The sequence below is a fragment of the Coregonus clupeaformis genome, chromosome 30, assembly GCF_020615455.1.
Source record: "Coregonus clupeaformis isolate EN_2021a chromosome 30, ASM2061545v1, whole genome shotgun sequence".
NCBI classification, from domain to species: Eukaryota; Metazoa; Chordata; class Actinopteri; order Salmoniformes; family Salmonidae; genus Coregonus; species Coregonus clupeaformis.
This window is the reverse complement of record NC_059221.1, coordinates 13,012,215-13,036,876: the sequence shown is the minus strand read 5'-3', so window position 1 is coordinate 13,036,876 and position 24,662 is coordinate 13,012,215. Positions and strand designations below refer to the sequence as shown.

Below are 24,662 nucleotides of genomic sequence, written 5' to 3'. Positions count from 1 at the left end.
ATTTCAGCTCATGAAACATGGGACCAACACATTACATGTTGCCTTTATATTTTTGTTCAGTGTACATCACAAAAAATAAATAAAACACTGTACATAATTCAACACATTATTACATCACTACTCTACCATTACATATCTACAATACAACATTTACAATAACACAATATTACAACGCACGTGTGTAGAGTGTGTGCGTGTCTCTCTTCACAGTCCATAAGGTGTAGTTTGATCTGTTTTTACTGCTTGCATGAGTTACTTGATGTGGAATAGAGTTCCATGTGGTCATGGCTCTATGCAGTACTGTGCGTTTCCCCAGAGTCTGTTCTAGAATGTTCTGGGAACGGTGAAGAGACCCCTGGTGGCATGTCTTGTGGGGTATGTGTGTATGGGTGTCTGAGCTGTGTGCTAGTTGTTTTAACAGACAGCTCGGTGCTTTCAACATGTCAACACAGTAGTGACGCAGTCAATCTCTCCTCTACTTTGAGCCAGGAGAGATTGACATGCATGTTATTGATGTTGGCTCTCAGTGTACATTTAATGGCCAGCTGTGCTGCTCTGTTCTGGGCCCACTGTAATTTGCCCATGTCCCTCTGTCTCTTGACCATAGGACTGGGTAGTCATCCAGATGCGACAAAACTAGGACCTGTAGGACTTGTTTTGTTGATAGCGATGTCAAGAAAGCAGAGCTTTATTAGGGACAGACCTCTCCTTATCTTAGCTACCTTTGCATCTGTATTTTAATCATGACAGTTTATAATCCAGGGTTACACCAAGCAGTTTAGGCTGCTCAATTTCCACAGTATTCATTACAAGATTTAGTTGAGGTTTAGGGTTTAGTGAATTATGTCCCAAATACAACGCTTTTAGTTTGAAATAATAAACTGACTGCAGCTCTTTAAGCGTTGCTGTGATTTCACTTGCTTTTGTAGCTGACGTGTATAATGTTCAGTCATTAGCACAGATAGACAAAGGATTTACTCAGTGACAGTGCATTAGTAAAGATTTTTAAAAGTAAGGGGCCTAGACAGCTGCCGTGGGCATTGCCCTACTCTACCTGGATTATGTTGGAGATACTTCCATTAAAAGAACACCCTCTGTTCTGTTAAGACAGGTAATTTTCGATCCACGATATAGCAAAAGTCATACCATACATTTTTTCAGCAGCAGATTATGATCGATAATCTCAAGTTGAACTGAAGTCTAACAAAACCACTCCCGCAATTTTTTTAATATCAATTTATTTCAGCCAATTATCAGTAATTTGTGTAAGTTACGTACATGTTGAGTGCCCTTCCCTATAAGCATACTGAAAGTCAGTTAATTTGTTTACTGTGAAGTAGCATTGTATGTGGTCAAAGTAAAATTTTTTCCAAAAGTTTACTAAGAGTTGGCTGAGCTCTTAGAGACTTAAACCAAAAGATTCATAGCTGTAACGTGCATCAAAGCTGGGACCGAGAGACTGAAAAACAGCTTCTATCTCAAGGCCATCAGACTGTTAAATAGCCATCACTAGCACATTAGAGGCTGCTGCTGCCTATTGAAATCACTGGCCACTTTAAGAAATGGAACACTAGTCACTTTAACAATGTTTACATATCTTGCACTACTCATATGTATATACTGTATTCTATTCTATAATATTCTACTGTATCTTAGTCCATGCCGCTCTGTCATTTCTTGTCCATATACGTATATATTCTTAAATTCCATTCCTTACTAGATTTGTGTGTATTGGGTATATGTTGTGAAATTGTTAGATATTACTGCACTGTCGGAGCTAGAAGCACAAGCATTTCGCTACACCCGCAATAACATCTGCTAAACACGTGTATGTGACAAATAAAATTTGATTTGAACAATTGCCAAAGGTTTTTCTAAAATGTTTTTACTCAGGGGGGTGAATACTTATCTAATCAATATGGTTTTATTTTTCATAAATGTTATTTATTTAATCCCACTTTCTGAAAGCACATATGGCCTTCATGGTTATGAATAGTCTTCCACTTCAATTTGTTGAAACACCATTACCTACTATCAGCATTTCAATCCCTTAACCCTTAAGGGTGGCAGGTAGCCTAGCGCTTAAGAGCGTTGGGCCAGTAAGCGGTCGCTGGTTCGAATCCCTGAGCTGAAAAATCTGTCAATGTGCCCTTGAGCAAGGCACTGAACCCTAATTGCTCCTGTAAGTTGCTCTGGATAAGAGTGTCTGATAAATTACTAAAATGATCCTATAGGGCCAGTTTCCCCAGATAGCTTAAAATAGCTGGCCAGAGTTACAATATGAATTAAATAGATTTCCTTCTAAAAAATGATAATTAAGGATGTTAAGGAGATTCTGTTCCCCTGCTAGGCCTGTTAGGAAACAGAATGTTGTGGGTGTATACCAGTAAACAGCTGATTTGCCAGCTCAGCCAATGGGATGTGCATACACTTGGATATTCAAATGAGCTACTAAATCCACGTGGGGCTAGCTGGCTTGCTTGGTTTTACCCATGCGGCAGCTTCACCAAGTCATATAGTGTGGATTGAATCAGGATTTGGAAAAGCATTATGGAACTACTAGAGTACTTTACTATAACAGCAATTAATACAGACTGATTATTTCACAAACGTTGAGTCTATTTCTGATATTTTTGTTGTTAGTTAGCTAGACTGTATCAGTCAACAAAAGCTAACTAGGTTTCCTCGACATCCAAACCACAGGACTTGAAATAGAAGTGACTGGTGAGGTAGTTGTACAGGCTTTGTCCCTTTTGCTAACACAAGCTGTGGATTGATATCGATAGCTAGATTCTGTGTAGTGTGAACTCCTGAACCCATGGGAGATTCTCAATAGATTTTGCCCACTCCTCCGTCCTCTCCTACTTTTGAAAAAGGTCAAAGATAATCAAGGAGAGGAGGCAAGGAGGAAATATGGAAACAAATGCGCTTTTATTAAAACCCAAAATGTGTAAAGTATTTCACTTGTGGCAGACATTTTATAGATAAAAAGGCAGCATATGGAGCTTTCCTATTTTGTTCTCTATTGCTCCTCTAGTGTCTCAAGCAAGGGGGGAGGCCGATGACATCACTGATTTCCATCAGACCAACTCCTTGAAGTTTGCAGTTGTCTAAAGAAACACTATTATGCTCAAACGCATATTTTTTTTCCTTTAGTGTGTTACTGTATTTATACTTGGGATAACACTTTCCAAAAGTTCAATAATCGCTGTAGGACGTCTAAGTCTAGAGAATCTCCATTTATCATGCTTTTTAGAGTGTGGTTTTTATAGCTCACTCACCGTTGCGGATGCCATCAGAGAAGGCAGGGTCCTGGATGGCTTTCTTTAAAAAGTTTAACATTGACTTCAACAGAGCGGCCCTCTGGGGAATACACTGGACGCCTGGACGGAGAAAAGGCATGGGAGTTGGTCAACATGGGAGATGGTCAACATGGAGTGTGTGCGTGCGTGTATGTGCTTGAGTCTGAGCGTGTGATAGTCTAAGCTGTGTGTGTGCGTTGTATGTGTGTTCCTCTGCGTGTGTATGTGTGTGTGTGTGTGTGTGTACCTGCGCGGGGCGTGCTGACAGTGCTGCTGAGTCCTCTGGGATCTGTCTCAGGTCTAGAGCCAGAGGAGGTTGAGGGACCAGGGCTGCTCTCCATCCTCTCTTCTGACACTGTTAGGAATACACAGTGTTAGCAACCACAACACAAAGCCAACAGCCATAACACCACGACACACAGCCAACTCTGGACCTATATTAGCAACCGTAACGCAGACATGGAAAAAGTTGTAAATTGACGCCATTTAACTTTTAATTCTAGTTTAGGGAGAGCATTAATAGTTACCAGGAAGTAGCATTGTAGTTTTTGTTGGCTTTTTGAATGGTCTTCAAATGGGGGGAAAAAATAGCGCAATGGTCTTCAAGCCAAACACTTTATAAAAAGACATCTGGCAGAAGTAAATTCATCCCCAAAAAATGTATTTTACCTTTATTTTAACAGGGAAGACATATTGACACCTAGAACTCTTTTACAAAATGCGCCCTGTATACACACACAACACACACAGTGCATTCGGAAAGTATTCAGATGCATTGACTTTTTCCACCTTTTGTTACGTTACAGCCTTATTCTAAAATGGTTAAAATTGTTTTTCTTCCCTAATCTACACACAATACCCCATAAAGAAAAAGCAAAAACAGGTTAAGATTTTTTTTTTTTTTTTTAAAGGATTACAAATAAAAAAACGGAAATATTACATTTACATAAGTATTCAGACCCTTTACTCAGTACTTTATTGAAGCACGTTTGACAGAGATTACAGCCTTGAGTCTTCTTGGGTATGACGCTACAAGCTTGGCACACCTGTATTTGGAGAGTTTCTCCCATTCTTCGCTGCAGATCCTCTCAAGCGCTGTAAGGTTGCAGGGGGCACATCTCTGCACAGCTATTTTCAGGTCTCTCCAGAGATGTTTGATCGAAGCAACTCCTGCATTGTCTTGGCTGTGTGCCAAGGGTCGTTGTCCTGTTGGAAGGTGAACCTTCGCCCCAGTCTAAGGTCCTGAGCACTCTGGAGCAGGTTTTCATCAAGGTCAATGTACCGCTGAAAAACATCCCCACAGCTTGATGCTGCCACCACCATGCTTTACCGTAGGGATGGTGCCAGGTTTCCTCCACATGTGACGCTTGGCATTCAGGCCAAAGAGCAATCTTGGTTTTCAACTGAGCAATCAGGGGAGAAGGGCCTTGGCTAGGGAGGTGACCAAGCACCCGATGGTCACTCTGACAGAGCTCCAGAGTTCCTCTGTGGAGATGGGAGAACCTTCCAGAAGGACAGCCATCTCTGCCGCACTCCACCAATCAGGCCTTTGCGGTAGAGTGGCCAGACGGAAGCCACTCCTCAGTAAAAGGCACATGACAGCCCGCACAGAGTTTGTCAAAATGACTCTCAGACTATGAGAAACAAGATTCTCTGGTCTGATGAAACCAAGATTGTTCTTTGGCTTGAACGCCAAGCATCACGTCTGGAGGAAACCTGGCATCATCCCTACAGTGAAGCATGGTGGTGGCAGCATCATGCTGTGGGGATCTTTTTCAGCGGCAGGGACTGGGAGACTAGTCAGGATCGAGGGAAAGATGAACGGAGAAAAGTAGAGAGATCCTTGATGAAAACCAGCTGCAGAGCGCTCAGGATCTCAGACTGGGGCAAAGGTTCACCTTCCAAAAGGACAACGACCCTAAGACACAGCCAAGACAACGCAGGAGTGGCTTCGGGACAAGTCTCTGAATGTCCTTGAGTGGCCCAGCCAGAGCCCGGACTTGAACCCGATCGAGCATCTCCGGAGACACCTGAAAATAGCTATGCAACGACGCTCCCAAGCCAACCTGACAGAGCTTTAGAGGATCTGCAGAGAAGAATGGGAGAAACTCCCCAAATACATGTGTGCCAAGGTTATAGCTTCATACCCAAGAAGACAAGGCTGTAATCTCTGCCAAAGGCGCTTCAACAAAGTACTGAGTAAAGGGTCTGAATACTTATGCAAATGTGATTCCAGTTTGTTTGTTTTTTATATAAATTAGCAAAATGTTCTAAAAACCTAAATTTGCTTTGTCATTATGGGGTATTGTGTGTAGATTGATGAGGGGAAAATAACAATTTAATCAATTTTAGAATAAGGCCAAATTTAACAAAATGTGGAAAAAGTAAAGGGGTCTTAAATGGCCGGGTTTTCACAAATGTTATGATATAATCGTCAAGCCCATTCAAAAGATTAGGGGACAGGACCCTGATGTATAGCGGAAGGGGTGGTTACTTTCACAGGGTATCATAGCCATGTAGATCCCTCAATATGGTCTGAACAAATGTAGGCCTATACCCAAATACAGTGGGGGAAAAAGTATTTAGTCAGCCACCAATTGTGCAAGTTCTCCCACTTAAAAAGATGAGAGGCCTGTAATTTCCATCATAGGTACACGTCAACTATGACAGACAAAATAAGAAAATAAAATCCTGAAAATCACATTGTAGGATTTTTAATGAATTTATTTGCAAATTATGTTGGAAAATAAGTATTTGGTCAATAACAAAAGTTTCTCAATACTTTGTTATATACCCTTTGTTGGCAATGACACAGGTCAAACGTTTTCTGTAAGTCTTCACAAGGTTTTCACACACTGTTGCTGGTATTTTGGCCCATTCCTCCATGCAGATCTCCTCTAGAGCAGTGATGTTTTGGGGCTGTCGCTGGGCAACACGGACTTTCAACTCCCTCCAAAGATGTTCTATGGGGTTGAGATCTGGAGACTGGCTAGGCCACTCCAGGACCTTGAAATGCTTCTACGAAGCCACTCCTTCGTTGCCCGGGCGGTGTGTTTGGGATCATTGTCATGCTGAAAGACCCAGCCATGTTTCATCTTCAATGCCCTTGCTGATGGAAGGAGGTTTTCACTCAAAATCTCACGATACATGGCCCCATTCATTCTTTCCTTTACACGGATCAGTCATCCTGGTCCCTTTGCAGAAAAAACAGCCCCAAAGCATGATGTTTCCACCCCCATGCTTCACAGTAGGTATGGTGTTCTTTGGATGCAACTCAGCATTCTTTGTCCTCCAAACACGACGAGTTGAGTTTTTACCAAAAAGTTATATTTTGGTTTCATCTGACCATATGACATTCTCCCAATCCTCTTCTGGATCATCCAAATGCACTCTAGCAAACTTCAGACGGGCCTGGACATGTACTGGCTTAAGCAGGGGGACACGTCTGGCACTGCAGGATTTGAGTCCCTGGCGGCGTAGTGTGTTACTGATGGTAAGCTTTGTTACTTTGGTCCCAGCTCTCTGCAGGTCATTCACTAGGTCCCCCCGTGTGGTTCTGGGATTTTTGCTCACCGTTCTTGTGATCATTTTGACCCCACGGGGTGAGATCTTGCGTGGAGCCCCAGATCGAGGGAGATTATCAGTGGTCTTGTATGTCTTCCATTTCCTAATAATTGCTCCCACAGTTGATTTCTTCAAACCAAGCTGCTTACCTATTGCAGATTCAGTCTTCCCAGCCTGGTGCAGGTCTACAATTTTGTTTCTGGTGTCCTTTGACAGCTCTTTGGTCTTGGCCATAGTGGAGTTTGGAGTGTGACTGTTTGAGGTTGTGGACAGGTGTCTTTTATACTGATAACAAGTTCAAACAGGTGCCATTAATACAGGTAACGAGTGGAGGACAGAGGAGCCTCTTAAAGAAGAAGTTACAGGTCTGTGAGAGCCAGAAATCTTGCTTGTTTGTAGGTGACCAAATACTTATTTTCCACCATAATTTGCAAATAAATTCATAAAAAATCCTACAATGTGATTTTCTGGAAGAAAATTTCTCAATATGTCTGTCATAGTTGACGTGTACCTATGATGAAAGTTACAGGCCTCTCATCTTTTTAAGTGGGAGAACTTGCACAATTGGTGGCTGACTAAATACTTTTTTTCCCCAATGTATATGATTGACAAAGAAAAAAAGAGCTTACTGCTTTCTGACTGGCCGTCCATGTCTGTGTCCATGTCCTCAGATTCTACGGTAGAGTTGGGTCTCTGGATCTTTGGCTTGATGACAAAAGGGCACTCTTTCCTTGACAGGTCCACCTCATGCTGCAGAAAGAGAGACAGAGAAAGAGAGACAGAGAGAGAGAGACAGAGAGAGAGAGAGAGAGAGGGGGCATGAGAGATGGCGAGAGAGAGAGAGAGGGCGAGAGAGCGCAAGGGTGTGAGTGAGTACAGGAGTTTGGCACACGTTTGTTCCAGCAGTGAATGAGCTGAGTAGCCAGACCCCTAGAGTGCTGTGTCAGGGACCCGGGCAGCGAGGTGCGTCACCTACTCAGTCTTTCCCAGGTTATTTATATAACCAACTTCCAAGCCCTCTGGCAACATGTCAATTGAAACTAATAGAAGTGTTTTTTGCTGGGGCAACAGAGATAGGCATTGGAGCCTGCCCTGCATATACAATGGTAGGGAAAACACGTGTGTGTGTGTGTGTGTGTGTACATGACCCTACGTCCCCTGCTGATAAAGATGGTAAGGCGCGTGTGTGTGTGTGTGTTTGTGATGGGCATATTCGAACAGACGTTAGAGTATTCATATACAGTACCAGTCAAGTTTGGACACACCTACTCATTCAAGGGTTTTCCTTTATTTTTACTATTTTCTACATTGTAGAATACTATGAAATAACACACATGGAATCATGTAGTAACCCAAAAAGTGTTAAACAAATTAAAATATATTTAATATTTGAGATTCTTCAAATAGCCACCCTTTGCCTCGATGACAGCTTTGCACACTCTTGGCATTCTCTCAACCAGCTTCACCTGGAATGCTTTTCCAACAGTCTTGAAGGAGTACCCACATATGCGGAGCACTTGTTGGCTGCTTTTCCTTCACTCTGCCGTCAGACTCATCCCAAACCATCTGAATTGGGTTGAGGTCGGGGGATTGTGGAGGCCAGGTCATCTGATGCAGCACTCAATCACTCTCCTTCCTGGTCAAATAGCCCTTACACAGCCTGGAGGTGTGTTGGGTCATCGTCCAGTTGAAAAACAAATGAGTCCCACTAAACCCAAACCAGATGGGATGGCGTATCGCTGTAGAATGCTGTGGTAGCCATGCTGGTTAAGTGTGCCTTGAACTCTAAATAAATCACAGACAGTGTCACCAGCAAAGCACTCCCATACCATAACACCACCTCCTCCATGCTTTACGGTGGGAACTACACATGCGGAGATCATCCGTTAACCCACACCGCGTCTCATGGCGGTTTGAACCATAAATCTCCAATTTGGACTCCAGACCAAAGGACACATTTCCACTGCTCGAGTTTCCTGATCCAAGCAAGTCACTCCTTCTTATTGGTGTCCTTTAGTAGTGGTTTCTTTGCAACAATTCAAAATCAAATGTATTGGTCACATACACATGGTTAGCAGATGTTATTGCGAGTGTAGCGAAATGCTTGTGCTTCTAGTTCTGACAGTGCAGCAATATCTAGCAAGTAATATCTAACAGTTCCACAACAAAAACCTAATACACACAAATCTAAGTAAAGGAATGAAATAAGAATATATAAATATATAGATGAGCAATGTCATTACCAGAGTGGCATAGGCTAAGATGCAATAGATAGAATACAGTATATACATATGAGATGGGTAATGCAAGATACGTAAACATTATTAAAGTGGCATTATAAAAGTGACTAGTGTTCCATTTATTAAAGTGGCCAGTGATTTTCAAGTCTGTATGTAGGCAGCAGCCTCTCTGTGCTAGTGATGGCTGTTGAACAGTCTGATGGCCTTGAGATAGAAGTTGTTTTTCAGTCTCTCAGTCCCAGCTTTGATGCACCTGTACTGTCCTCGCCTTCTGGATGATAGCAGGGTGAACAGGCAGTGGCTCGGTTGGTAGTTGTCTTTGATGATCTTTTTGGCCTTCCTGTGACATCGGGTGCTGTAGGTGTCCTGGAGGGCAGGTAGTTTGCCCCTGGTGATGCGTTGTGCAGACCGCACCACCCTCTGGAGAGCCATGCGGTTGTGGGCGGTGCAGTTGCCGTACCAGGCGGTGATAAAGCCCGACATGATGCTCTCAATTGTGCATCTGTAAAAGTTTGTGAGGGTTTTAGGTGACAGCCTCCTGAGGTTGAAGAGACGCTGTGGCGCCTTCTTCACCACACTGTCTGTGTGGGTGGACCATTTCAGTTTGTCAGTGATATGTACGCCGAGGAACTTAAAACTTTCCACCTTCTCCACTGCTGTCCCGTCGACGTGGATAGGGGGGGGGTACTCCCTCTGCTGTTTCCTGAAGTCCACGACCATCTCCTTTGGGTTTTTTTTACGTTGGTGAGAGGTTATATTCCTGACACCACACTCCCAGAGCCCTCACCTCCTCCCTGTAGGCTCTCATCGTTGTTGTTGCTAATCAAGCCTACTACTGTTGTGTCGTCTGCAAACGTGATGATTGAGTTGGAGGCGTGCATGGCTACGCAGTCATGGGTTAACAGGGAGTACAGGAGGGGGCTGCGCACACCCTTGTGGGGGCGGCCCGTCAGGAAGTCTAGGACCCAATTGCACAGGGCGTGGTTGATTCTATATGTGTTATTTCATAGTTTTGATATAGTCACTATTATTCTACAATGTAAATTTTTTTTACAAATAAAGAAAAACCCTTGAATGACTAGGTGTTTCCAAACTTTTGACTGGTAGTGTGTGTGTGTGTGTGTATATATATATATATACACACACACACACATATACACACACAGCTCAAAAAAATAAAGGGAACACTTAAACAACACAATGTAACTCCAAGTCAATCACACTTCTGTTAAATCAAACTGTCCATGTAGGAAGCAACACTGATTGACAATACATTTCACATGCTGTTGTGCAAATGGAATAGACAACAGGTGGAAATTATAGGCAATTAGCAAGACACCCCCAATAAAGGACTGGTTTTGCAGGTGGTGACCACAGACCACTTCTCAGTTCCTATGCTTCCTGGCTGATGTTTTGGTCACTTTTGAATGCTGGCGGTGCTTTCACTCTAGCGGTAGCATGAGACGGAGTCTACAACCCACACAAGTGGCTCAGGTAGTGCAGCTCATCCAGGATGGCACATCAATGCGAGCTGTGGCAAGAAGGTTTGCTGTGTCTGTCAGCGTAGTGTCCAGAGCATGGAGGCGCTACCAGGAGACAGGCCAGTACATCAGGAGACGTGGAGGAGGCCGTAGGAGGGCAACAACCCAGCAGCAAGACTGCTACCTCTGCCTTTGTGCAAGGAGGAGCACTGCCAGAGCCCTGCAAAATGACCTCCAGCAGGCCACAAATGTGCATGTGTCTGCTGAAACCTCCATGAGGGTGGTATGAGGGCCCAACGTCCACAGGTGGGGGTTGTGCTTACAGCCCAACACCGTGCAGGATGTTTGGCATTTGCCAGAGAACACCAAGATTGGCAAATTCGCCACTGGCGCCCTGTGCTCTTCACAGATGAAAGCAGGTTCACACTGAGCACGTGACAGAGTCTGGAGACGCCGTGGAGAACGTTCTGCTGCCTGCAACATCCTCCAGCATGACCGGTTTGGCGGTGGGTCAGTAATGGTGTGGGGTGGCATTTCTTTGGGGGGCCGCACAGCCCTCCATGTGCTCGCCAGAGGTAGCCTGACTGACATTAGGTACCGAGATGAGATCCTCAGACCCCTTATGAGACCATATGCTGGTGCGGTTGGCCCTGGGTTCCTCCTAATGAAAGACAATGCTAGACCTCATGTGGCTGGAGTGTGTCAGCAGTTCCTGCAAGAGGAAGGCATTGATGCTATGGACTGGCCCGCCCGTTCCCCAGACCTGAATCCAATTGAGCACATCTGGGACATCATGTCTCGCTCCATCCACCAACGCCACGTTGCACCACAGACTGTCCAGGAGTTGCCGGATGCTTTAGTCCAGGTCTGGGAGGAGATCCCTCAGGAGACCATCCGCCACCTCATCAGGAGCATGCCCAGGCGTTGTAGGGAGGTCATACAGGCACGTGGAGGCCACACACACTACTGAGCGTCATTTTGACTTGTTTTAAGGACATTACATCAAAGTTGGACAAGCCTGTAGTGTGGTTTTCCACTTTAATTTTGAGGGTGACTCCAAATCCAGACCTCCATGGGTTGATAAATTTGATTTCCCTTGATAATTTGTGTGATTTTGTTGTCAGCACATTCAACTATGTAAAGAAAAAAGTATTTAATAAGATTTTATTCATATATATATATATATATATATACACATTTTATCATACATATATTTTATCATACGTGTATTTTAACAATTAAAATAGTCTGACATTGCTGCACATAAGGATATACCACGACATTTACATTTTTTATTTCAGTAAAACAAAACTTTTGAATGTCACAATGCGCCCAATAAAAATACATACCGTATCCCTACACTGGTTTCATTCCTTTGTTATTGTCAGCCAATCAAAGTGACTGCAGACAGTTGCTCTACGTGCATCAAGCAACGTGGAAGATCTCTAATCAATGCAAAATTGAATTTAAATGACGGAATTAAGTTAGCTAAATGAGTAGGCTACAACAACCAACCATCAGGTAGGCTGTTTAATCTGAATGGAGTTGTTGTAGACAAGGACAAGAAGCACAGCAAAATAGCCTCAATTAGCCTAGGTAGCTGGCTATCTTAGCTAGCTTCTTTACATTGATTTGATGCAGTCAAGACAGGTACTACCAGATGGGATGATGGATAACCTATTGCATCTACAAGTTTGTCTAACTAGCGCGAGTCTGTATGGCTACCCTCACTCTCCCTCCTGTGTCAAACACATCCCCGCACTGCTGCAAGCAAGCAGAGCGGCACCTCTTACAAGTCGTGCAGCAAGTTAGTTCCCAAGTTTAAACAACGTATTTACTATCCGGATATCCCAAAATATTTCAGGATATTATTTGAATAGTGAAATTATTTCAAATGCCCATCCCTAGTGTGTGTGTGTGTGTGTGTGTATGACCCTACCTCCAGCCTGCTGATGAAGATGGTAAGGCCAGTGTGTGACTGGAAGGCTGCCATGTCCAGATTGGTGATGAGGTCCACCACTCGGACCGCACGTGTCACAAACGTGATCTGGTCCTGCTCGTCCCCCAGGAACTTGATCACCTACAAAGAGGGGAGGAAGTAGGCAGGCAGGGGGGGGAAAGGGAGATAAGATTATGTGCATACAAACAGAATGGGCCAGATTCCCAGTAGCTCCTCTACATTAAGCATGCCTTTTAGTGCAGAAGTAGACATAATTGGCATACCTATGGGCACATAAGCAGGACGGATATATTTAGGGCTGCTCAGCCTTTTTGCAGAGCGAGTCATTCAGAATGCTGGACCGGACATACAGATTCTGTGCCGATCAACAGATCTTCAAAATGTCAAGACACCTGCACAGAATATGTGCCCATCGAACATACTTAGTGAAACCAGGCCAGCTCAGCAGAATGATATGGATAGTTTGCTTGGTGAGTAGACGCCAGCGACAGAGGTGAGAGGGTTTTCTTTACCTTGAGCAGGGCCTCCATCATCCCACAGGAGACCAGGGCCTCCCCCCCAGCGTCGTAGCTAGCCAGGTGGTAGAGGAAGGAGAACAGCGCTGTGGCAAACTGGTGCGGGTAAGGCTCCATCAGAGGGTCTGAGGAGACAACCACAACAACAGGTTACAGAGGGGACTAGCTTCCAAACAGTGAAGCCAAGAGCAGGAGCAGGGTGCAGCTGTAGTGTTGCAAACTCACAAACACACATCGCCTAAAATGGCTAGGGATTGAATCCCACCCTACCTATGACCTTCATGCTATATCTCCTCTAGAACTCTATTGGCATATCCCATTTCCTTTCAGAACGGTCTAGATCAAACTAAAATAGACATTCCACTGTATGTCTGTGACTCACCGATCATGGCTTGTATGCAGTTGCGCACCAGTACAGGCAGGAAGCCGTGGTAGGAGGCTGTGCCAGTGCAGTCGATGATGTTGGACAGCTTGGGTGTCCTCTCCAGGTGCACTATGGATGTTAAGGTGCGTAAAGACGCTGCCTTTATGTCCTGATGAGAGAGACAGGAGGACTCATTACAGAGGCGCATGGACTGACGACTACATATACCATTCAGGGATCCCACACAAATCACATTTACATTTTCCGTTACATTTTTGACTTTCAAAAGTTGTTTTATGACTGGGGGAACTCTTTAGGGATGTATACAACACCAAGACAATAGTGATTGTACTATAATTTCATTCAAAATAATTGCCCAAAAATGTACTACACATTATACTACAATTATCAACATCATATTGTTAAATTGTCAACATCACCATCTTGTATAAATTACATAAATACTGAATCAACAACAACTACCATTCATAGAACATGACACATGACACGATTGCAGTCACAATACGACATAGATAACATACAGTTGGCGGTATATACGCTACAATGGCAGGATAGAACAGCTGACGGTCTGTGTATATTTGTAAACAACAGCTGGTGCACAAACTATAATATTAATGAAGTCTCTAGGTTTTGCTCGCCTGAGGTAGAGTATCTCATGATAAGCTGTAGACCACACTATTTACCAAGAGAGTTCTCATCTATATTTTTCGTAGCTGTCTATTTACCACCACAAACCAATGCTGGCACTAAGACTGCACTCAATGAGCTGTATAAGGCCATAAGCAAACAGGAAAACGCTCATACAGAGGCAGCGCTCCTAATGGCCGGGGACTTTAATGCAGGGAAACTTAAATTCCTTCTACCTCATTTCGACCAGCATGTTAAATGTGCAACCAGAGGAAAAAAAAAAAACTCTAGACCACCTTTACTCCACACACAGAGACGCATACAAAGCTCTCCCTCGCCCTCCATTTGGCAAATCTGACCATAATTATATCCTCCTAATTCCGGTTTATAAGCAAAAACTAAAGCAGGAAGCACCAGTGACTGTACGTACATACCCCAACCAGAAGCCATGGATTACAGGCAACATCCGCACTGAGCTAAAGGGTAGAGCTGCCGCTTTCAAGGAGCGGGACTCTAACCCGGACGCTTATAAGAAATCCCGCTGTGCCCTCCGACGAACCATCAAACATGCAAAGAGTCAATACAGGACTAAGACTGAATCGTACTACACCGGCTCCGACGCTCGTCGGATGTGGCAGGGCTTGGAAACTATTACAGACTACAAAGGGAAGCACAGCCACGAGCTGCCCAGTGACACGAGCCTACCAGATGAGCTAAATCACTTCTATGCTCACGTTGAGGCAAGCAACACTGAAGCATGCATGAGAGCATCAGCTGTTCTGGATGACTATGTGATCACGCTCTCTGTAGCCAATGTGATTAAGACTTTTAAGCGGGTCAACATTCACAAGGCCGCAGGGCCAGATGGATTACCAGGACACGTACTCCGAGCATGCACTGACCAACTGATCACTGACATTTTCAATCTCTCCCTGTCTGAGTCTGTAATACCAACATGTTTCAAGCAGACCACCATAGTCCCTGTGCCCAAGAACACTAAGATAACCTGCCTAAATGACTACCGACCCATAGCACTCACGTCTGTAGCCATGAAGTGCTTTGAAAGGCTGGTCATGGCTAACATCAACACCATTATCCCAGAAAGCCTAGACCCACTCCAATTTACATACCGCCCCAACAGATCCACAGATGATGCAATCTCTATTGCACTCCACACTGCCCTTTCTCACCTGGACAAGAGGAACACCTACGTGAGAATGCTATTCATTGACTACAGCTCAGCATTCAACACCATAGTGCCCTCAAAGCTCATCACTAAGCTAAGGACCCTGGGACTAAACACCTCCCTCTGCAACTGGATCCTGGACTTCCCGACGGGCCGCCCCCTGGTGGTAAGGGTAGGTAACAACACATCTGCCACACTGATCCTCAACACGGGGGCCCCTCAGGGGTGCGTGCTCAGTCCCCTCCTGTACTCCCTGTTCACCCATGACTGCATGGCCATGCACGACTCCATCACCATCATTAAGTTTGCCGACGACACAACAGTGGTAGGCCTGATCACCGACAACGATGAGACAGCCTATAGGGAGGAGGTCCGAGACCTGGCCGTGTGGTGCCAGGATAACAACCTCTCCCTCAACGTGATCAAGACAAAGGAGATGATTGTGGACTACTGGAACAAAAAGAGGACTGAGCACGCCCCCATTCTCATCGACGGGGCTGTAGTGGAACAGGTTGAGAGCTTCAAGTTCCTTGGTGTCCACATCACCAACGAACTATCATGGTCCAAACACACCAAGACAGTTGTGAAGAGGGTACGACAAAGCCTATTCCCCCTCAGGAGATTGAAAAGATTTGGCATGGGTCCTCAGATCCTCAAAAGGTTCTACAGCTGCACCATCGAGAGCATCGTGACTGGTTGCATCACCGCCTGGTATGGCAACTGCTCGGCCTCCGACCGCAAGGCACTACAGAGGGTAGTGCGTACGACCCAGTACATCACTGGGGCCAAGCTTCCTGCCATCCAGGACCTCTATACCAGGCGGTGTCAGAGGAAGGCCCTCGAAATTGTCAAAGACTCCAGCCACCCTAGTCATAGACTGTTCTCTCTGCTACTGCACGGCAAGCGGTACCGGAGCGCCAAGTCTAGGTCCAAAAGGCTTCTCAACAGTTCTACCCCCAAGCCATAAGACTCCTGAACAGCTAATCATGGCTACCCGTACTATTTGCACTGCCCCCCTACCCCATCTTTTTACACTGCTGCTACTCTGTTTATTATCTATGCATGATCACTTTAACTCTACCCACATGTACATATTACCTCAATTACCTCAACTAACCTGTGCCCCCGCACATTGACTCTGTACCGGTACCCCCTGTATATAGCCTCCCTACTGTTATTTTATTTTATTGCTGCCCTTTAATTATTTGTTATTTTTTACTTACCTATTTTTTACTTCACACTTATTTTTCTTAACGGCATTGTTGGTTAAGGGCTTCTAAGTAAGCATTTCACTGTAAGGTCTACCTGTTGTATTCGGCGCATGTGGCAAATAAAATTTGATTTTGGCTCCAATTTCACACCTACTATGGTATGTGACACAGACCCAACAACCCGTGAGTAGCCCAGTGGACAGGAAGACAGAGGTCGAGAGAGATAAGTGGAGCGAGAGAAAGATGAAAAAAAGTAATCTTACCACTAGCTGTTTATCTGTAATCTGTAGCACATCCACCAGCTCCTCTATCAAGCCGTTGTAGAGAATACTGTTGGCTGACTCCTGGAGTGCATTGGAGTACACTGGAGAAAACGAGACCGTCATAATACAATTAAGTTAGCGAAGGTGTTTCAAAGAGTCATTGACATAAAATGTATGATGAAAGGTATTGAATTCATTGATCCGCAGTTACAATACAGACACCGGCAAACATTAGAACACCGAGATACGAGTACTGATGGCCGATTTGGCACTGAACAAGGTGGTGGAAACTGTTGAATTATATTGAGCCAGTAACTCAATATTGGGACTGCAGATGAGAATTGGCCATGTAGCTCCAATCTGGTGTGGTGTATGTGATCCGGGTCAAATAAACAAATCAATTAAACACGCTTACCCAGTATAGAGATGGCATGGAGCCTGGCCTGTACAGCCTGTAGTCTCTTCTTGTGGTTGGAGAAGCCGTGGGCCAGTCTGATGTGTGTGAACAGAAGGGTCTGCTTGTCTTTAGGGATGTTGTACATCACCGTCAGAGACTCCATGATCTCACTGGGACTCTCAGAGATCTGGAAACACCACAGGGAGGTGGTGTGAGCAGGACAAGATAGAACATCTGAAATCCACATTTTAGCTGGGGGATAGGTCAGTTTCAACTATATGAATGTAGGATAAATGTCAGAAAAGCAGGAATTCATGATCAGAAAGAATCACATTCCTGGTGGACTTAATCCCAAAATAATTAAAACGGTACAATAGACTAGTCCTCGCAATCTTTGGTTAAATTCATTAAATGCTCTGAGAATAGACAATATTTGTCCATTACCTTGTCGAGCTGTTCGATGTGAATGTAGTGTAGTGTGTTACTACTGGTCTGTTGGGGGGAGAGAAAGTTCACAAATGATCAATCATTCCACTAATAACAAGACATAGCCTAACAAGACCAGGGACATACATTAGTTGCACACTAATATTTGTTTCCTGATAAAGGAAATGTGTCAGTCTTCACCTTCCTCTCCACTTTGACCTCGGGGCCAGGTTCAGCGTAGAACTCAAAGTGCAGTGTGGTGGCACTGGGAGGGTACTTCTGCTCAGGCCACAGAGGGATGCCGAGAGAGGAGATGGGTGAGGTTGGGGGTAGAGATCACAAGTGATAATGAAAAATGTAATCATTAAAAAGCAAATGAGCCAATTGTATGGAGACGGCAAGCATTTATAGATTGCGACAAGGACAAAGTGTGATGCTCACCGTCATAGCCAGGTCCCTGCAGCACTCTGCCAGGCCGAAGCCATTCTCCTTTCCTCCCCAGCTCTACACAGGGAACATCACAGACGTCAGAACAGCATGCATACAATTTTATAGCCTAAATATCAAGGCAGGGCACATACATTGGGGACACTAACTTCCATATTGTTTGTAGTTGTTTTTTTAAATACAGCAACATTGGCTTAGAACATAGGCCAGAAAAAGGCCAAGGCAATCCTTCTGTGATCCAAATTAAAAAGCCTTAAAAATCGGGTTGGCTTACTACCAGCACACATTGACAACGGCCTACAGTGGGGGAAAAAAGTATTTAGTCAGCCACCAATTGTGCAAGTTCTCCCACTTAAAAAGATGAGAGGCCTGTAATGTTCATCATAGGTACACGTCAACTATGACAGACAAATTGAGAAAAATAAATCCAGAAAATCACATTGTAGGATTTTTAATGAATTTATTTGCAAATTATGGTGGAAAATAAGTATTTGGTCACCTACAAACAAGCAAAGATTTCTGGCTCTCACAGACCTGTAACTTCTTCTTTAAGAGGCTCCTCTGTCCTCCACTCGTTACCTGTATTAATGGCACCTGTTTGAACTTGTTATCAATATAAAAGACACCTGTCCACAACCTCAAAACAGTCACACTCCAAACTCCACTATGGCCAAGACCAAAGAGCTGTCAAAACACCAGAAACAAAATTGTAGACCTGCACCAGGCTGGGAAGACTGAATCTGCAATAGGTAAGCAGCTTGGTTTGAAGAAATCAACTGTGGGAGCAATTATTAGGAAATGGAAGACATACAAGACCACTGATAATCTCCCTCGATCTGGGGATCCACGCAAGATCTCACCCACGCAAGATCTCACCCCGTGGGGTCAAAATGATCACAAGAACAGTGAGCAAAAATCCCAGAACCACACGGGGGGACCTAGTGAATGACCTGCAGAGAGCTGGGACCAAAGTAACAAAGCCTACCATCAGTAACACACTACGCCGCCAGGGACTCAAATCCTGCAGTGCCAGACTTGTCCCCCTGCTTAAGCCAGTACATGTCCAGGCCCGTCTGAAGTTTGCTAGAGTGCATTTGGATGATCCAGAAGAGGATTGGGAGAATGTCATATGGTCAGATGAAACCAAATATAATTATTTGGTAAATACTCAACTCGTCGTGTTTGGAGGACAAAGAATGCTGAATTGCATCCAAAGAACACCATACCTACTGTGAAGCATGGGGGTGGTAACATCATTCTTTGGTGCTGTTTTTCTGCAAAGGGACCAGGATGACTGATCCGTGTAAAGGAAAGAATGAATGGGGCCATGTATCGTGAGATTTTGAGTGAAAACCTCCTTCCATCAGCAAGGGCATTGAAGATGAAACGTGGCTGGGTCTTTCAGCATGACAATTATCCCAAACACACCGCCCGGGCAACGAAGGAGTGGCTTCGTAAGAAGCATTTCAAGGTCCTGGAGTGGCCTAGCCAGTCTCCAGATCTCAACCCCATAGAAAATCTTTGGAGGGAGTTGAAAGTCCGTGTTGCCCAGCGACAGCCCCAAAACATCACTGCTCTAGAGGAGATCTGCATGGAGGAATGGTCCAAAATACCAGCAACAGTGTGTGAAAACCTTGTGAAGACTTACAGAAAATATTTTCTCTCATTTTGTCTGTCATAGTTGACGTGTACCTATGATGAAAATTACAGGCCTCTCTCATCTTTTTAAGTGGGAGAACTTGCACAATTGGTGGCTGACTAAATACTTTTTTACCCCACTGTACTTACGACACCCATACAGTACCTCAGCCCGTTGGGCTAAAAGAGATCCTAATAAACATGTTTGTTTAATTCTGACACCCGTACCTCAGCCAGATGTTGTAGGCGTGCCAGCAGAGGGGTCCTCTTGTCAGAGCCCAGTCTGGTAATGTAGTTGGAGCGTTTACTGAACACGTAGAGTAGGTTCAGCACAGACAGGACCACCTGCATGTCACACGATGCTAACAGGGTGGTCAAGTGCTGCGAGGGAAGAGAGCGAGGGGGGAGAGAGAGACAGAGAGCGGGGCGAGAGAGAGCGAGAGACGGGGGAGAGAGCGGGGAAAGAAAGAGGGGGAGAGAGAGGGGGTTGGAGAGAGAGCGCGGGGGAGAGAGAGCGCGGGGGAGAGCGCAGGGGGAGAGAGAGAGCGCAGGGGGAGAGAGAGAGCGCAGGGGGAGAGAGAGAGCGCAGGGAGAGGGGGAGGGAGAGAGGGGCAGAGAGAGAGGGGGGAGAGGGGCAGAGAGAGAGGGGGGAGAGAGAGCGCGAGCGTGATAGAGGAGAGGGGGGGAGAGAGAGAGGGGGGAAGAGAGAGAGGGGGGGAGAGAGAGGGGGGGAGAGAGAGAGAGGGGGAGAGAGAGGGGCAGGGGGGAGAGAGTCAGATAAAAATTGTTAAAAAAATTTAGTCATTTAGCAGACGCTCTTATCCAGAGCGACTTACAGTTAGTGAGTGCATACATTTTTTATTTTATTTTTATTCCACTCCATACTGGCCCCCCGGGGGAATCGAACCCACAACCCTGGCATTGCAAGCACCATGCTCTACCAATTGAGCTACACGGGACCATGGTCAATGGCCCCTAGTGGATGATGAGTGTGTACTACACTTTAGAAGAACTGTGTTAATAAAGTGAGAGACTGATTGGCTCATTCCACCGTGGTTTGTGACAGGTGCATCACCCAGAGAGGAGAGTTGATTAATTTAACCTTTATTTACTTAGGATATGTTATTGCAATGTGTCTCAATGTGTCTCCTTTTCCAAAGGCCCCCAAAGCAACATCTAGGCCCTCTGGCAACAGAACCGTCAATATAAACCAATAGCAGTCAAACTCTTTTAGGCAGGGTGATCCCAACAGAGCTAGGCAGGGAGGCCCGCTTTACCCATACAATGGGAAGGGAAACAGTGCATAGTCAAGGGAGTTGGCCCTAAACTATCTGAACTTGTCAAATAAGAAGTTGTCCACAGTTTACATTTCAGTATGCCCTACTGAACACGACCCTGTCCCTGGTCGTTGTGTTAACTGCAGAGGGGTCCTACCTCTATGGAGCTGTAGAGGTGCCTGGAGAAGCTGTACTCGATAAGCAGGGCTGTGAAGTTGAGCACGGCCAGCAGCAGGGCTTTGAGCTGCCCGTTGTCCGGCCGGTCACACACCAGCAACCAGGACATGTTCTCCACCGTCTGGCCTGCGTCACACAGGATCCCATCGAAACGGTCCAGCAGGTCCACCCAGTGGTACAGCTCACACTGATGGGGGGGAAGAGGAGAGAGACAGGTAATGACTCTGGGGTTCACTTTAGATAGAGGCCACGTTCTGCTGATTGAGCATTAAACACCAGGACAAACGTTGTGGAACGCTGCAGATAGAACCGTCATGAATATAGCTGACATGATTCCTTATTTTACGTTGGAGGAAAGTTTGTTCTACATAATATTCACATCGGAACGTTACACAATATTGTGCCCTGCTGAGCGCAGCCCAGGTGAATAAGGATATGTCCCTGGTGACCCCAAAATCTGGGTAATGTCGGTTAAATACACAGATGGAAGGTTTCCCAGACCCAGATTAAGCCTGCTCTTGGACTAAAAAACATTTACATGTATACATTTACCTGATCAGGTAAGGTACCGCCTCTATGAAAATGTGATCTAATACAAAGATAATGAACGTCACCCAGAGGACATTAACAAATAATTGACTAAGTGCCTCTCCCTCCCACAGGCATTTCCCCTCATGCTCACCTTGCCAATATTCCAGGTCTTGATGTGCTGCAGCTCCAGCAGCAGTTGCTCGTCGCTGCATCCCTTGAGCTTCTCTATGAGCGTCCTGCAGTCCGCAGGCTGTGAGAAAGGAAGAGAGAAGGTTGGAGGGTGGTGTAGAGAGAGAGTGAGCGAGAGAGAGGGGGAGAAGATTAGAGAGTGGTATAGGGAGGGGGGAGAGAGATAGGGGAAGGAAGATTGGAGGGTGGTGGGAGAGAGAGAAAAAGAGAGCGAGAGAGAAGGCTGTTCAGGACAGCCCAAGGAACTCCTAGCGAGTCAAAGAGGGACTACAGACAGTCAGAGCCAACATTATTATGCATACTCACAGCTTCTGTGGGGGTTTTCTTTAACTTGCTTCTGTCGACCTTCATTGTTGCTAGTTTCTATCTGATGCTCCTGTTGGGAAACAGTATGATAGATTAGCATGCAGCCTGTAAGGAAACAATGAATGTGTATGTATGGAATCGGCTGCTTGCTACTACAAGTTGCACTGATAGGCTACATTAAGCACAGCAACAACAAAATGAGCAGTGACATAGTATGCATGCTGGATTTTAGACAAACAGAACTTGTGAAATACAATAAAATATATGCAATGTGTATTCAAGCGAAATGTAAAAGTCACACTTACAGTAAGTAATTTGGCAATACACACTTAACAGCATGTTTCATTCACAATGCCTGAAACAAGAGAAAACAGTCATTAACATTATGTAAACAATGGCATCATGAAGGACTCATAACAATTCTCTCCTGTGTCAAGGCACTAATTTCCCTACATGTCTTTCAACACATGTAAGGGAGGGAATAGTTTCAAACACTTGTCAAAATGTGTTAGTTATGGTTAGACAATAAGAAATCATTCCTCCGATGAAAAAGGGGTCTCTTGTCAACAATTCAAAACAAACAGAGACTGAGGAGGGCCTAGCTAGACAAAATCAATTTGCTCAGTGGTGCAGACTCCAATAAGGTAGCCTATAAACAATTAGGTAACAGTCTAAACACAGCTTTGAGAAAGACAGCCAAATGTGGGTTCAAACGTATAGGCCAAAGAGGTGAGGAGGTGACAGTTAGCCAGACAGTTACAATCAATACAATATTGAGAAACATGGCGCATGTCCACTAATACTTCACTGAGCAACATATCAAACAGGAGTGATTTTCACTTTCACATTTTATCTCTAAGGGTGTTGGTCCCTTTCAGCAAATCTTTGTGAACTCAGTGTGGTTCCCTTAAATTTTTGTGCAATGTGAACACTCTAAAGGAGTTTGGTTCGCTTGAAGTCTAGGGTCCGGTTCCCTTTAAGGCAATGTGAACACAAAGCTCCCCAGGTTCGTTTGTCATTATTCCCGGACCACACACTAGACTACTACAACACAATTTCCCCTGCCATACAAAATTTGCAGAGTTTTTAGTTCAGATAGTTTTTTAAATATGTGATCAATAGGCTAAGAGAGCTTCATAAGCTGTTGATTCGATTGTGGGGTTTGAATAGTGTGAGAAGAGAACATATTTGGTGAGAATCACAACATAGGGAACAAAATCAATGCTAGCTCTTAAAAGGGTCTGTAGCCTAAATTGGGTGTACAATTTGCAATTACAGCATTATTTAATCTGAAGTTATTCTTCTGCCATTTATTCTGTTACCAATAATATTTACATGTTAATATTATCTTCTGATTACAATTATTATGTCTCATTCTTTAACTAAATGCAATCTACTAGCTTCCAAAATGTAAGTAGGTATATCTAGCTGTCCGATAACACGTTGTGATGGAATGACTTTTAATGTTAATGTTAATGTTGGAAAAAGAGGTTGGTTCCTTTCGAAACATAGCAATGTGAATGCAAAGAGGACTCGGACCACAAAATAGGTGAAGTGAACTGGCAAAAGAGTTGAGACCTCATTCAATGGCAAGGGCTGTGTGAAAACAAATAAGAGTTATTTATTTATTTATTATTTTTACCTCAAGAGTTCACTTTAAAGAGGACTGAGATCAGTTATTTTAAAGGGGATTATGTGAAAACACCCTAAAAGGCTTGGTTCACTAACGTTATCAGAGCACAACAAACCCCAGACAATCAGAAAGACTATGGCTGCCTGTTACCCTGTCTGCAATTGACTGGATTCAGGGGCCTTGCTCAGCTGGTTCTAAACATTTGAAAACTTTACTGATAATGCTGATACATTATTTTGATGAACAATATAGTACATTAGCTATATTAATATACATTACAACATAACTAAATAGCTGAAAGATTCCCACACTTTACGAGTCAAGAATGTGCCAGTTTAACGTACTGAATCTGTCAAGAAAAGTGTTTGCATTGAAATGGTAGCTAATGAATGTTCACCAAAAGGGTCAGCCTCAAAGTAACAAAAGTAGCTAGCTAGCTATCTAGAATCTAGCCTAACATCAGACAAACATGAATGATTGCTATTCCAAACAAAATGTACGTTAGCAAATAAACATACAAAGTAAAACACACCATCAACCGAATGCTAGTTAGCTAGGCAACTGTTAGCTAGCTAACGTTACTGCGGTAAGGAAATAACATTAACGTTAGCTGACGTTTGTGGACTAGCTAAAAAACGGGAGAGTTCCCTACTAGCTAACGCGGCTAACTGGCTAATTGGAAGAACACACAATTTCGCTGACAAGTCAGGTACCTAGCTAAACTTTAATCATAAATATGTATTTCATACCTCATCGAAAGAAAACCAGTAAATTCGCGGTAAACCAAAATGTCCGGTTGGGAGGTTAGCTAGCAGCTAGTTAGCCACTTGGCCCTACCTAGCTAGCTAGCTGTCTGACAGGGAGAACTGGCTAGCTAAGTAAGCTAGTTCAATCAATATTGCTTTTG

At 44.4% G+C, this 24,662-nt stretch overlaps 1 protein-coding gene across 16 annotated transcripts in view; it reads right to left on the bottom strand.

Annotated features, from left to right (window-relative positions):
* Positions 1 to 24,662, bottom strand: part of LOC121545880 (E3 ubiquitin-protein ligase HUWE1) — an 85,276-nt gene that overhangs the window by 58,057 nt on the left and 2,557 nt on the right. For all 16 annotated transcript variants that reach the window (XM_045209430.1, XM_045209436.1, XM_045209433.1 and 13 more), the window contains 16 exons: positions 22,428 to 22,477; positions 22,123 to 22,192; positions 21,779 to 21,877; positions 21,077 to 21,283; positions 19,871 to 20,023; positions 17,999 to 18,061; positions 17,759 to 17,836; positions 17,576 to 17,623; positions 17,150 to 17,318; positions 16,735 to 16,835; positions 13,445 to 13,595; positions 13,060 to 13,187; positions 12,527 to 12,667; positions 7,496 to 7,616; positions 3,550 to 3,657; positions 3,282 to 3,383 (listed from right to left, as the gene is read on the bottom strand). In XM_045209430.1, the coding sequence (XP_045065365.1) occupies positions 3,282 to 3,383; positions 3,550 to 3,657; positions 7,496 to 7,616; positions 12,527 to 12,667; positions 13,060 to 13,187; positions 13,445 to 13,595; positions 16,735 to 16,835; positions 17,150 to 17,318; positions 17,576 to 17,623; positions 17,759 to 17,836; positions 17,999 to 18,061; positions 19,871 to 20,023; positions 21,077 to 21,283; positions 21,779 to 21,877; positions 22,123 to 22,167 (1,714 nt within the window). In that variant the 5' untranslated portion in view covers positions 22,168 to 22,192; positions 22,428 to 22,477. The remainder of the gene's footprint in view (positions 1 to 3,281; positions 3,384 to 3,549; positions 3,658 to 7,495; positions 7,617 to 12,526; positions 12,668 to 13,059; positions 13,188 to 13,444; positions 13,596 to 16,734; positions 16,836 to 17,149; positions 17,319 to 17,575; positions 17,624 to 17,758; positions 17,837 to 17,998; positions 18,062 to 19,870; positions 20,024 to 21,076; positions 21,284 to 21,778; positions 21,878 to 22,122; positions 22,193 to 22,427; positions 22,478 to 24,662) is intronic.